Raw genomic sequence first — 13762 nt, 5'->3', positions numbered from 1 at the left:
GTCCGCGTGCAGTGACTGGGGAGTACTCCCGAGGTCTGTATATATACCGTGAGTGACAGGGGAACACACCCGAGGTCTGTATATATATAGTGAATGACAGGGGAGCACTCACGAGGTCCGTATATATAGTGAGTGACAGGGGAGCACACCCGAGGTCCGTATATATAGTGAGTGACAGGGGAGCACTCCCGAGGTCCATATATATACAGTGAATGACAGGGGAGCACACCCGAGGTCCGTGTGCAGTGACAGGGAGCACTCCCGAGGTCCGTGTATATATATATATACAGTGAGTGAAGGGGAGTACTCCCGAGGTCTGTATATATATACAGTGAATGACAGGGGAGCACACCCGAGGTCCGTGTGCAGTGACAGGGAGCACTCCCGAGGTCCGTGTATATATATATATATAGTGAGCGACAGGGGAGCACTCCCGAGGTCCGTGTGCAGTGATGGGGAGCACTCCCCAGATCCATATATATATATACAGTGAGTGACAGGGGAGCACTCCCGAGGTCTGTATATATATACAGTGAATGACAGGGGAGCACTCCCGAGGTCCGTATATATACAGTGAGTGACAGGGGAGCACTCCCGAGGTCCGTATATATACAGTGAGTGACAGGGGAGCACTCCCGAGGTCCGTGTGCAGTGACAGGGAGCACTCCTGAGGTCCGTGTATATATATAGAGTGACAGGGGAGCACTCCCGAGGTCCGTGTGCAGTGACAGGGGAGCACTCCCGAGGTCCGTGTGCAGTGACAGGGGAGCACTCCCGAGGTCCGTGTGCAGTGACGGGGAGCACTCCCGAGGTCCGTGTGCAGTGACAGGGGAGCACTCCCGAGGTCCGTGTGCAGTGACAGGGGAGCACTCCCGAGGTCTGTGTGCAGTGACAGGGAGCACTCCCGAGGTCTGTGTGCAGTGACGGGGAGCACTCCCGAGGTCTGTGTGCAGTGACGGGGAGCACTCCCCAGATCCGTATATATACAGTGAGTGACAGGGGAGCACTCCCGAGGTCCGTGTACACCCATGTTCCTGCACACCCACACTCAAGTAAAGGGGGGGGAGGAAAGCACAAATGATGGTAAGACTTCAGCTTACCGATGGGCAATCCAAAATTAGGTCTTCCACGGTTGCCATGTCCAACCCAAGCCTCTCTGCTAGAATTTCAAATATATATTTGTATGTGACGTCAATTCTCATTTTCCGGTTTTCCCTTGCTTCTCTGAATCTTGCCTAAAAGAAGTGAAAACACGTGTAAAAAAAAAAACGTGAAGCATGAGGAAAATATAGCACTCGGGAGGCAGAGGCAGGAGGATTTCTATGAGCTCGAGGCCAGCCTGGCCTACAAACAGCCAGGGCTGTTACACAGAGAAGCCCTGTCTAGAAAACAGAGGCAAGTTTCAGGACTTGTCCAGCAAGCCCATGGGCTGCAAACCTGTCTCTCCTTGAGGGTCTCCTGGAGGTTTGGAATGCCGCTCATACTCCGGCGGTACTTGGAGGACCGCCGGGAAGACTGGGAAAGCCCATCCGACAGCACTGACTGCGTAGGCCTCGGGGCGATCCTCGGCCGGACCCTGCCAACGCTGCCCGACTCGTCATCTTCGGGCAGCGTTATCTCCTCGTCGGAGGGAATCAGACTCCGGTAGTCGGTCACGGAAGGAGCCGGGCCTGGGGCAGAGAGGGGCGTGGTGTCTGTGTCCGGAGTGGGCGGGGCCTCTCCTCCGAGAGTGGGCTGGGAGTCTTCTCCCGTCCAGGATTGGGCGGCGTCCTCCTCGGAGGGCGGGGCCTGCTCCTCGGGAGGGGGCGGGGCAGTGTCTCCCTCAGGGGGAGCAGGCGGAGCTTCCTCTTCCGTCGGAGGAGGAGCCTCTTCGCTCTGAGGAGGCGGCGCTGCCTCCCCTTCCTCGGACTCCATCGTTCAGCGTCCTGGAGGTCTTCAGCGTCCAAACCTAGAACTGCAAAGTATTTCCAGTGAGGTTTGTGCAGGTACCTTGACCATCAGGTGTTTTGACTTCTCCCGGTGATGACTAATCTTGGCTGTCAGTTTGACGCACTCTGGGTGGCAATATGGTTTGCCTACAGCAGAGTGGTCTATAGGACGTTTTTCTGATTGCGAATCAATAGTGGAGAGCCTAGCCCACTGTGGATGCTACCGTCCCTAGGCTGGTGGGTCTGAGCTGTGTAAGAAAGGAAGGTCCCTTTAATCCCAGCACTTGGGAGGCAGAGGCAGGCGGATCTCTGTGAGTTCGAGGCCGGGCTGTACCGACAGCCTCGAAAACAATACAGAGAAACCCTGTCTCATAAAAACCAAAAAAACAAAATAAATAACCGAATAAAATGAATAAGTTATAAGCCAGAGGTAAACCCACCACTTGAGAGGTAGATTAAAAGTTCAGGGCAACCTTACATAATGAGTGTGAGGCTGACCAGAACTATGTGAGCCCTTCCTCTCAAATATAAATCAGTAGGGACTGGGGGTGTGGCTCAGTGGTTTGGGTCCCCAGAAAGTGGCTGCCTCTGGCTGGACCTCCTACTCGGTGGCTGTCTGTGCATACAGCTCTTGCACAGGACCTGACTTCAGCTTCCATTATCCACACTGAATGGCTTACAAGTGCCTGTAATTCAGGGGATTCAGTGCTCCCTTCTGGCCTCCTTGAACACCTACGCCCACATGCATGCTCACACAGACACTTAGTTAAACACAAAATAATCTAAAACAAACTAACCAGGGGCTGGAGAGATGGCTCAGAGGTTAAGAGCACTTACTGCTCTTCCAGAGGTCTTGAATTCCCAGCAACCACATGGTGGCTCACACAACCATCTACAATTCAATCTTTCAATCTGGTGTATATGTGATAAATAAATAAATCTTTAAAAAAGAAAACTAACTAACTAGGGGCTGGAGAGACGGCTTAGTGTTTAAAAGCACTGGCTGCTCTCCCGGAGGATAAAGGTTCAATTCCTTGAACCCACATGGTTGCTCACACTGTAATTGCAGTCTCGGGGATCTGAAACCCTCTCCTAATCTCCCTAGGCACCAGACATGCACATGGGACATAGACATACATGTGGGCAAAATGTTCATACACAAAAACGAAGCAAAATAAACCAAACAAAACTTGCTGTGACTGTTGAGGCATTTGGTCTAGTATGATGGCACACATCTAATCCTAGAATTCAACAGGTTAAGGCAACAAGATCTTAAGTTCAAAGCCAGGCTGGGCTTCATAGAGATACTCTATTTCAGGAGTCCCGAGAGAAAACCAAAAAACAGCACAAACAAGAACTGAGGCGCCGGGAATAGTGATGAACACCTTTAATCCCAACGCTCGGGAGGCAGATTGATCTCTCTGTGAGTTCCCAGCCAGCCTGGTCTACATGATGAATTGTAGGATAGCTTGGCCTATAGAGAAAGACCCTGTTCAAAAAACAAACAAATGAAAAAGAACTCTCAGGCTGTAATGTAGCTTGGCGGTAGGCCATTTGCCCAACATGCATGGGGCCTTTGGCAATCCCCAATCCCACAAGAGAAGATTAAGGGAGAGCAGGACCACTGTTACCTTCCAGGCCAGGCACAGTGACACTCATAACCCCAGCACCCACAAGGCTGAGACAGAGGGGCTGCTACAAGTTTGAGGCCAGCTTCCTCCACAGAGTGTGTTCCAGGGCTACACAGCAAGATTTCATCAGAGACAGATAGACAGACAGACAGACAGACAGACAGACAGAGAAAGGAGGAGGAGAACAGAGGGGAGGAAAGGACTATTATTCTCAAGTTATCTGGTTTCTCTTAATTAGCCACTATTATTTACACTCTCAAAGAAAAGCTGAAATTGAATCATCATATGTTACGAAAGCAGTATTCAGTAAATCTCAGTGAGTTTTCCGTCTCAAAACGGATACTATTTTTTTAAGTGGAAGCACAGAGTAAATTTCCAGGAAACGTTATTACCCAGCACAGTTTATCCCCTGGTGATTTAGATAATTGAATTGAGATCCATCTGCTTTCAGAGCTGGGTGAGAGGAGATGTGCAGACACGCTAGTTTTGGCTACCTGTCTTAGTGTTAATGAACACTCAGAACTGTCATGGGTCTTCCCAGTTATGTAGACAGTAGTGATCTTTCTTTAATTAGCTAAGTAATTAATTTATTCTAGATTTATTTTTTCTGACTTTTTCAAGACAGGGTTTCTCCCAGCACTCGGGAGGCAGAGGCAAGCAGATCTCTGTGAGTTCGAGATCAGCCTGGTCTACAAGAGCTAGTTCCAGGACAGCCTCCAAAGCTACAGAGAAACCCTGTCTCGAAAAACCAAAAAAAAAAAAAAAAAAAAAAAAAAGACAGGGTTTCTCTTTGTATCCTTGGCTGTCCTGGAACTCACTCTGTAGACCAGACCGGGCTCTGCCTCCAAGTACTGCAATTAAAGGTGTGGGCCACCTCTGCCCAGCGTTATTGGTTATTTGTGTGTCTGAGTGTTTTTGCCCTGCTTGTTCACCATGCGAGTCCCTGATGCCTGCAGGCATCAGAAGGGGGCTTCAGAGCCCTGGGACTGGAGTTGCAGGTGGTTGTGAGCAGTCACATGAGTGCTGGGACTCAAACCCCAGTCCTCTTCAGGAGGTGCCAGTGCTCTACAATACTGAGCCCACTCTCCAGTCCATGTAGGGGTCTTTCTAAGCTTTGATCAATCATTCCATGTTGCTACTTACAATTCCTTTCCCTGGGGTGTTGCAGAGATGGGTCTGCGTATAAGAGTACTTGCTGCTCTTAGAGAACTGAGGTTTACTGCTCAATACCCATAGGGTGGTGGCTCATTTATATCTCTTGTAAGCTGTAACGCTTATAAGTCTAGTCTCAGGGGATCCGAAGCTGCCTTCTGGACTTCACAAGCACCTGGAGAGTCACACACACATACACATACACACACACACACACACACACACACACACACACACACACACGATATTTTTAAAACTGTGCTGAAACTTTTAGCAGGTTGTATAACTGAAAAAGAAAATAATCTCACAAATAGAAATTAATTTACTATCCATATGCATTACATAAGTGTTTATTGATGTGTGTGCGCGCGCGCGTCCTCGTGTGTGTGTGTGTGTGTGTGTGTGTGTGTGTGTGTGTGTGTGTATAATAGCAAAAACAAGAGAGAGGAAAAACACCTTAGAAACAATGGCAATGTCCCTTAATAAAGGACTTGATACGTACTATGTTCCCTTTCTTTACTCAGTAAAATTTTAATACTGATATTAATGACAAGGAAAACAAGACAGAGACACACAAAGCTTATGAAAAGGTCTTTAAGACATATTGTTATGGGCTGAAGAAATGGATCAGAGGTCAAGAATGTTCCAGCTTGTACAGAGGGCCCAAGTACAATTCCAAGGACCCATATCAAGTGAAAAACAGAGGCAAGAGGGTTGTGGATTGAAACTTGGGCCACACAGGGATCCTGTCCCAAGCAAACAAATAAATATTAGTAGATAAACACACATGAAAGCCAAGATTTAGCACATTGCATGATACCAACTGTATAAAAATCATAAAGTGTACACATCTGAGTACAACATTTTATCAGCTCTAAGATGCATACCTTAAGAAGGGTTAATTGACCCAGACATGTTGTTTTTTAACAAAATCCCAGTCATTCAATTTTACCAATAGAGCCAGATGCTGGGGTGAAAGCCTGCTAGCTCAGAGAGGCAGAGAAAGCACCAAGCTGACTTTCCTCCTCAGCTGACATCCCCAAAACACTACTCCTATGCTGTTTCAAACAAAACAAAACCTCCAACTGCATGTCCCTCCATTCTGCTTCCTCCTAACTCCCTCTTTACTCTCTGTGTTTTGTTTTGTTTTGTTTTCTAGTTCACTTTCTATCAACTGTTGCTTGCTCCACCTTTTGAACTACGATTAAATGTATTTTATCCTTTTTACAATAAGTAGAACGCTCTTGGATTAAAGGTGTGCTCTAGGGCTGAGCCATACCACAGCTAGAAATAGGTTTTTTTTCCAGCAAATAACACAATCTTGGTGTTCACAGTGTGATCAAATATCCCGAAGCACAGGCCTAAGTAGCTCAAACCTGCAATCTCAGCATTCAGGAGGCTGAAGGATGAGTATTGCCACAAGTTTGAAGCCAGCCTGGTCTAAAAATTCCAGGCTATCCTGTGAGGGGAATCCTGTCTCATGATAGATAGACAGATAGATAGATAGACAGATAGATAGATAGATAGATACATAGATACATAGATACATAGATGCTTTATTAGACAATAGGAAGTAGAAAGGTCCCACAATTTGGAGGCGCTAACTGCATACCTATATGTTGCATGCATGAATGCATAGTCAGTTGCATCCAGCAGTTTTCTCTGGTACCCATTCCTATAGCCCCGACTATGAATGCATTATTCTTTCCTGATTTTTGTGGGTCCTCTGCTTGTTTGGATGCTGCAGCTACTGTACAAAGTGAGGATGTGACTGTTCCAAGCTGTGGCCGAGAGGAAAGTTTTTGTTGTAGATATGAGGGAGAGTACAGAACAGAGAGAGAAAGTAGTAGACTGAACACGGCCAGTAGAATGAGCTGGGAAGAAGAAGGGAGGGCCAGAGAGGAAGACTGGAAGACCTAGAGGAAGATAAGAGAGGAGGGCCCATACAGAGGCGGCCAAGAGGGCAGTATGGCAGGGTTACACAGGGATGAGAAGCTGAGAGAAGGAACACCCATGAGCTGGAGAAGTTTAGGGTAGGGAGCTGGGTGAGAAGAGTCGGAATGCCAGCAGGGACTTTCTAGTGGGTATTTGCAATACTGAGAGAGCCTGGAAGCCAGTGTGCATTTTGGTATGCTAACAGATACCACAGTTAGCCATTTGTCCCCATTTGTCTTTTGGACCTGACAGCTGCATCTAAAAACCACGGAGTCCCTCTAAAGCAAAATGCACAAACTGGCAAGACAGACTGTTAAATATAGCCAAGGTTGGTGAATGTCAGTAGAAAGTAGTTTCAGGGGCTGGAGAGACAGCTCAGCAGTTAAGTGCACTGGATCCTCTTCTAGAAGACCTGGATGGATTCCCAGGACCTACATGGTGGGTCACAACCATCTGTAATTCCAGTTCCAGGAGATCGATGCCCTCTTCTGGTTTCTGTGGGTACCAGGCATGCATTGTACCCAGGCACAGATATACATGTAAGACAAAACACCCACACTCACAAAATAATAACAACAAAGACTAAAAGGAAGGAAGGAAGGAAGGCAGGCTGAGAGAGGTTGGCAAGCAGAAAACCTTCTGGGTAAAAATATTTTCCAAGGAAGATGAGATGTGAAGGGGATCTGCAGAGCTGGGGGGGGAAGGGAGGGATGAATGAGGACTGTTTTTATGCAGAAAGTGGATCCTATGGGGGACACATGCAGGGAAGCCAGAAAAGCCACAGTTAGCTCAGCAACCTTGGTGATGAGCAGTCAGGGCTGCAGAAGAATAGTGATTAAGTTCAGGAAGAGAAAACTAGCCTGGAAGGGGAGCCTTTTTTGTGGAGCTTTTTTGTTATTGTTTTTTTTTTTTAAGGTGTGTATGTGTGTGTTCCCAAAGTAAGAGCACACTGGACCATCTTCGTACGCTTACACACCAGAGCTGCAGTTTTAGGCTCCTGATTATGGGTGCTGTGAACCCAACTCGGGTCCTCTGCAAAAGCAGCAAGTACTCTTAACCACTGAGCCATCTCGCCAGCCTCTGGTTCCTGCTCTCTGGGTCCCTCCCTCTTTTGTTCCCTCCCACCCTCCTTCCCACCCACCCTTCCTTCAGTCCTTTCTTGCTTCTCATCTTTCTCCTTCCCGGTCCCTCCTTGGTTCTTTCCTTCATCTTCTCCCCCGAACCAAGCAACACTAAGCCTTTACTGCCAGGTGCTTCACTCCGAACCCCTCCCTAACTTTCATTTTTAAAAAGGAACAGGCCAGGACGTGGAGGCAGATGCCCATCCGAGACAGGGGTTGACAAGTAGCGGCGATTCCATTGGGAGTGGGCAGGAGCCGCACACCTCCCAGGTGCTAGCTGCTACACGGACCAGCCACTCGAAGCTTTGCGTCTACCACTTACTCGCCTTCCTGCAAACTGGTGGCTGGCTGTCTCGAACCTTAGACCAGCAAAGTGGGTCCCCAACGTGGCTGCTCTGGTAGAGCTGCCCTCAGCCTCCGCTGTCACCCAGGCTCAGCCGTTGGGAGTGCAAGGGAGGTTGGGTGAAGGCCCCCTCGCGCTGGCTCACGCAAGAGGCAGCTTCCCGCGGTGGGGTGCCTAGCTGTGGGGTGCTGCAAAGTGAGGGCTTTCGCATCGGATAACTCATGCGTGCAGTCTGAGAAGTGAAACCTTGCTTAGGGGGCTCTGTGCAGAGAGGGGCATGTACCTGGAGATGGCAACTGGGAGGTCGGGGGCCCTGGTCCTTTTTACACTCATAAAAACACAGAGAAGTGCCGGCGTTGCTGGAGCACGCCTTTAATCCCAGGACTTGGGAGGCAGAGGCAGGCGGATCTCTGTGAGTTCGAGGCTAGCCTGGTCTACAAAGAGAGTTCCAGGACAGGTTCCAAAGCCACAGAGAAACCCTGTCTCGAAAAACCAAAAAAAAAAAAATTTTTTTTCAGAGAAAATTAATTCAGTGTCTGTGTGCCAGTAACTTGAGCGCATTCTAAGAAAACCTTTGAGGGGAGCAGCATAGGACTGTGTAAATTTCTAACAGTGTCTTCTATGAGTTGTACATTTCCTAAAATTCCTAGTGTTACACTTGAGGAACTGAATTACTTAGTCGCGTTACTTTGCTGTGAGTGATTGGCGATAGGCTGGCAAGACTGAAGGGGAGTGATGGTGGTATGAAGTTTCAGACCCCTGGAATAAAGACCACAGACTCCATTTAATTTCAGTTAAAGGATTTATTATTTACAGGTAGCAGGACAACACCTTTAAAGCCGAGTCTCAGGTAGGAAGGTTTTTGTTTGTATTTCCAGACAGGGTTCCTCTGCATAGCTCCTGGCTGTAAACTCATTCTGTAGTCCAGGCTGGCTTTGAACTCAGATCTGCCTGCCTCTGCCCACGGAGTTCTGGGATTAAAGGCATGAGCCACCGCCACGGTTGCTACGGCAAAGGGTTTTTAAAGGTGAAAACCTCAAGAGGACCTTCAATATCCTCGCAAGCAAGCAAAAAGCTGGTCTGTTCTGCCAAGTTAAGTGGTCGAGGCAAACCAAAAGAATCTTTGGGTGTCTTTGTTTTTTTTTGTTTGTTTGTTTGGTTGGTTGGTTGGTTTTGGTTTTCCGAGACAAGGTTTCTCTGTGGCTTTGGAGGCTGTCCTGGAACTAACTCTTGTAGACCAGGCTGGTCTCGAACTCACAATGATCCTCCTGCCTCTGCCTCCCAAGTGCTGGGATTAAAGGCATGTGCCACCACCACCGGCCATTTGGGTGTCTTTGTAAACAACTTACAGAAGCCAAAGAACAAAAAGCCCAGCAGTTTGTATATCCTTATCGTAACAAGGCAGATGCTTAAGATGTACATTTCCAGGTGAGGGTCACCAAGTCAGGGTTGTTTTCTGAGAACTCATCTTCCAGGAATTTGAACATGGAGGCTGAGCACAAAATGGAGTCAACTTGATGGAATTTACAGTCACTTAGTGACCAAGCCTCCGGCCAAGTCTGTGAGGGACCTTCTTCATAATTAGGTCAAGTGAGGTGGGATATTCACTCCACACAATGGAGACACCATTCTTGACTGGCTGAAGTCAGCATCCGTCTCTCTCTGCTTCCCAACTTCTGACACAATGCGACAAGCTTCTTACACTATCACAGACTGATGTGAACCCTGGGACTGTGCACCAAAGTGAACCCTTCCTGCCTTCAGTTGCCTTTGTCAGATATCTTGCTTGGTAACTAGACAAGTATCTAAGACAGCTTCATTATAATATTTACATCATGGTTCCAGCCTCTCCCCGTTGGTAGGTTTTTCCTATAGCATCCTGGGAAGAATCATCTTAAAGAAGAGATCCTGTTCACTATGATTTGGAAAGGAGATATTCACCTTACCCATGAATATGCCATCGCCATCTACCTCATAAATAGTCACAAAAACTTCAAATCCACAACACAGGACTCACTGTGATGTCGTCCTCCTTTGGGACATTCCCGTTTCAATCTCTTTGGGATGCTTGCTTTGCTACGTAAACTACTTCCATGCCGTCTCTTGACTGAATTCTTTGCTTTGAGATAACAAGAGCCAAGGGAATCCTTGTAACAGATATCAGTTTAAATAAGCCAGAAGGCAAAGGCAGGAAGAGCTGCCAGGCAGCAAGGTAGAGTGTGAAGTTTAGGGAGAGGCTATCCCTCCATGGGACAGAGACTATGTCCAACTGCAACACCTGGCTTTGGGAGCCTGAGCTGCTGGCTATGCTACCTCAACAGCAGAAATAAGGTCCTAGCAAGCACTGCATGATGAAATTGGTGCTCACTTCCCAGGACACAGAAACCAACTTGTTTATTGTTCTCTATATAAGATGCAGAGCAAGTCATTTAGATTTCCATGACTGCCACCTGCTTCTGGTCCAGTGTCTGCTGAAGCCATTGGTAGCAGAGATGTTGGCGAACCCATGTGTCCATTCCACCATCTACTAGGCTATGAGTCCTGCTGGTAGAATAAACTTATCCTCTTTTGGATTAAGCTTCTGAGGCTTGGCTCCTTGCCATTTTTCCAAGTGATGCATATATATATATATATACATACATATATATATATATTCTGACCTAGTTAAGAAACAAATTACTGAACAGAATACCCTATAGTCTTAAATATATTCATATTCCTTAACTACACAGTGTTTTATTCATCAACCAATAAGAGAGACATATATACAGAAGGACATCCCCATCAGTTATTCCTTTGAAAACATGTAGTAAAGAAATAATACTAGTGACTGGGTAGGTAGCTCAGCTGTTAAGAGTGAGAGAGCAGAGGATGGAGTTCAGATCTCATTCTCAGATGAGAGGTTTCTCAGTCACGTATATAACTCCAACTCTGGGGGATCCAACTCCTTCTTCTGGCCTCCACAGGCACCTGCTCATATCCATGTATAGACATACACAAACATATAATTAATAAAAACAAACCTTTTAAAAAGAAATAAGACTAAACAGAGACAGAGTTTTGTTTGGGAGATTCGTGTTGCTGTATTGTGTTGGTAGGCACCAGGATTCATACAATAGCTTCATTAGGTTTGGCAGAAAACTAGGTTCATGGATCACTGCCAAATCAGGGCACTCTTGGGATGCCCCAGACATAGGAAAACTCCAAATAAAACAGAGCTCTCTTGAGGCATAAGACAGTAAACACCATGTAGCTTGTGATAGTATATATCACACACACACACACACACACACACACACACACACACACACACACACTCTACTTGTGGGAGACACCGTTCCATGGGCAGAGGTCCATCAGCATTCATCTCTCTCTGCTTCCCACCTTCATACACAACGTGACCGGATTGCCTCAAGCATCCACTGCCATGACACTTGTATATGTGTAAGACATTAAGTGCCCTAGACCTTGAGAGGTCAATGTCCTAGAAAACACCAGGGGGTGTATATAGAAAGCACTTAGCACAGTAGTGCATGGAAATGGCCTAACCTATGTTCCCTGTTACTAGCAGCAGTTTAGCAGAGTATTCTAATGTAGTGAACAAAAGTACTGAACTGGTTATCAGAAAACCCGAGATTCAGTCCTGGAATTGTCCTACTTAGCTGTAATTAATTTGTTGACTAACCCTAATTGTGAAATCACTTTACTCCTATGTGTCCCTATATGAAGAACAAATGTTCTAACTTTCTTCCAGGTTTCAAAACTCTGTGACTTCATGATGAGTTTGGTTTGGAGATTCATGGAGTAGGCAAAATATTACATTGCTGACAAAAAATAAAAAGTTCAAACAGATTACTTAAAATGCTTAGATATCATGGGGTAAATGCAACAGATTACCAGAATCTGTTATGCTGTCATTGTCCTACTAGAGCCACATAGCCTTGCTGTGGGATAGCAAGTAATGAAACATTTTAGTAAAATGTAATTACTTTTTTAAAAGATTTATTTATTTATTATGAATACAACAGCCTGCTTCCATGTCTGTCTGCAAGCCAGAAGAGGACACCAGATCTCATTATAGATAGTTGTGAGCCACCATGTGGTTGCTGGGAATTGAACTCAGGACCTCTGGAAGAGCAGCCAGTGCTCTTAACCTCTGAGCCATCTCTCCAGCCCCAAATGTAATTAATTTTTAAAGATGTATTTTTGCCAGGTGGTGGTGGCACACAGCTGGAGGATCTCTGTGAGTTCGAGGCCAGCCTGATCTACAGAGTGAGTTCTGAGACAGCCAGGACTACACAGAGAAACCCTGTCTTGGGAAATGAAAGCAAAGTAACAGATACACATTCCTGATACTAGGTTTGAATTGTGTCCCCTGAAGAATCTGATATTATTTGGTTAAGTTTGTGGGATAATCTTTTTGTTTGTTTTTTTCATTATGAAGACATGTCTCTGCCAAGAAACCTTCTGATTGGTTTAATAAAGAGCACAGGGATCGGGTGTCTAAGGTCTTCCTCAGCTATAAGGAGTTCCAGACAACTTGTCTCAAAAACAAGGGGGTGGGGAGCTGTTTGGATGTTATTGGAACTCAGAGTTTCTTAAATAGGGACCATTTCTAAATTGCTACTCCCCGAGAATATGTCCTTCTGCTTGTACATGTAGTACTTACATTTTTAGTTTTTAAAGGTATTATAGAACATTAACCTATATATAAGCAATGAATAATACAATAACTTTTCATTTGCCTATGTGTACCTTAAAATGAAACACAGTTCACTCTTACATTCCCTGGAGATCTCCCACTCTCGTCTTTCTTGTCCTTAGAATGACGGGAGCAGGCAAAAGCACCTTGTCCTAAGTGCTGCCATTTTAACTCCAGACTCCATTTTATCTGTAGGGTTGAAACAAAGTTAAGGTTCCCTAGCCCTACTGCAGCTGGGAACTTTCCAATGGTTGACCAACCTCCTCCTTCAACAACAGAAATACTCTATTATGCCCCTTAGTTCTCTAGAACACTATGGCCGTTGCTAACAACAGAAAACTAATTATTCTGATTGGTTGGACTAAAAAGCTTCCATTCTATGCTGGTTGACAATGATGGAACACTTAAGGAAAGCACTCCCCCCACCTTCCCTGAATCTTGATGGGTAAAAAAGGTAACTGTTACTTGGCACAGATGTGTTTATGGTTTTGCACTTACAAAACCCGATTCTGCCCCTGCTTGGGGCTGTCAGGAAAAGCAAGTCTCCCTCCCAGTGTCCTTGTCCTGTAGCCCGGCTCCATCAGCAACCCCATTTATGTGGTGGTTTATTAAAGACTTTGGAACCTGTAAGTATTGTCTCTCTCCTGGTGGTGCACAATGGACATGAGTGTAACAAGGTAACTCTCTTTGTAGCCCAGGATGGCCTCTCACAGACTTCTGCCTGACTTTTCATCTTGAGTGCTGGGATTAAAGGTGTGCGCACCACCATCACTCTTTGAAATCCTGTTGTTGAGTTTGAATTCTTGCTTATTCCTAGGAGCTTCCAGATCCCATGACTGGATCGTGTTTGGCTATAAATAATATACTGTATTGTTTTACATATTATAATATTTTGAAAAATGGTATTGTATTATATGTGATTTTCTAACAATTACACTAATGTTGTGGAA

At 46.1% G+C, this 13762-nt stretch overlaps 1 protein-coding gene across 1 annotated transcript in view; it reads right to left on the bottom strand.

Moving 5' to 3' along the window:
- The window catches only part of Dnah8 (dynein axonemal heavy chain 8), a 225385-nt gene extending 212316 nt beyond the window's left edge, over nucleotides 1–13069 (bottom strand). The window contains exons 1-3 of the mRNA XM_040732039.1: nucleotides 12866–13069; nucleotides 1438–1954; nucleotides 1101–1235 (exon numbers count right to left, since the gene is read on the bottom strand). Of these exons, the coding sequence (XP_040587973.1) occupies nucleotides 1101–1235; nucleotides 1438–1914 (612 nt within the window). The 5' untranslated portion in view covers nucleotides 1915–1954; nucleotides 12866–13069. The remainder of the gene's footprint in view (nucleotides 1–1100; nucleotides 1236–1437; nucleotides 1955–12865) is intronic.
- Nucleotides 13070–13762: the final 693 nt, after the last annotated feature.

This window comes from Mesocricetus auratus, unplaced genomic scaffold, assembly GCF_017639785.1.
Source record: "Mesocricetus auratus isolate SY011 unplaced genomic scaffold, BCM_Maur_2.0 Super-Scaffold_100027, whole genome shotgun sequence".
Classification (NCBI taxonomy): domain Eukaryota; kingdom Metazoa; phylum Chordata; class Mammalia; order Rodentia; family Cricetidae; genus Mesocricetus; species Mesocricetus auratus.
The sequence above is the reverse complement of the archived record's forward strand: the minus strand, read 5'-3'. Positions and strand labels throughout refer to the sequence as shown.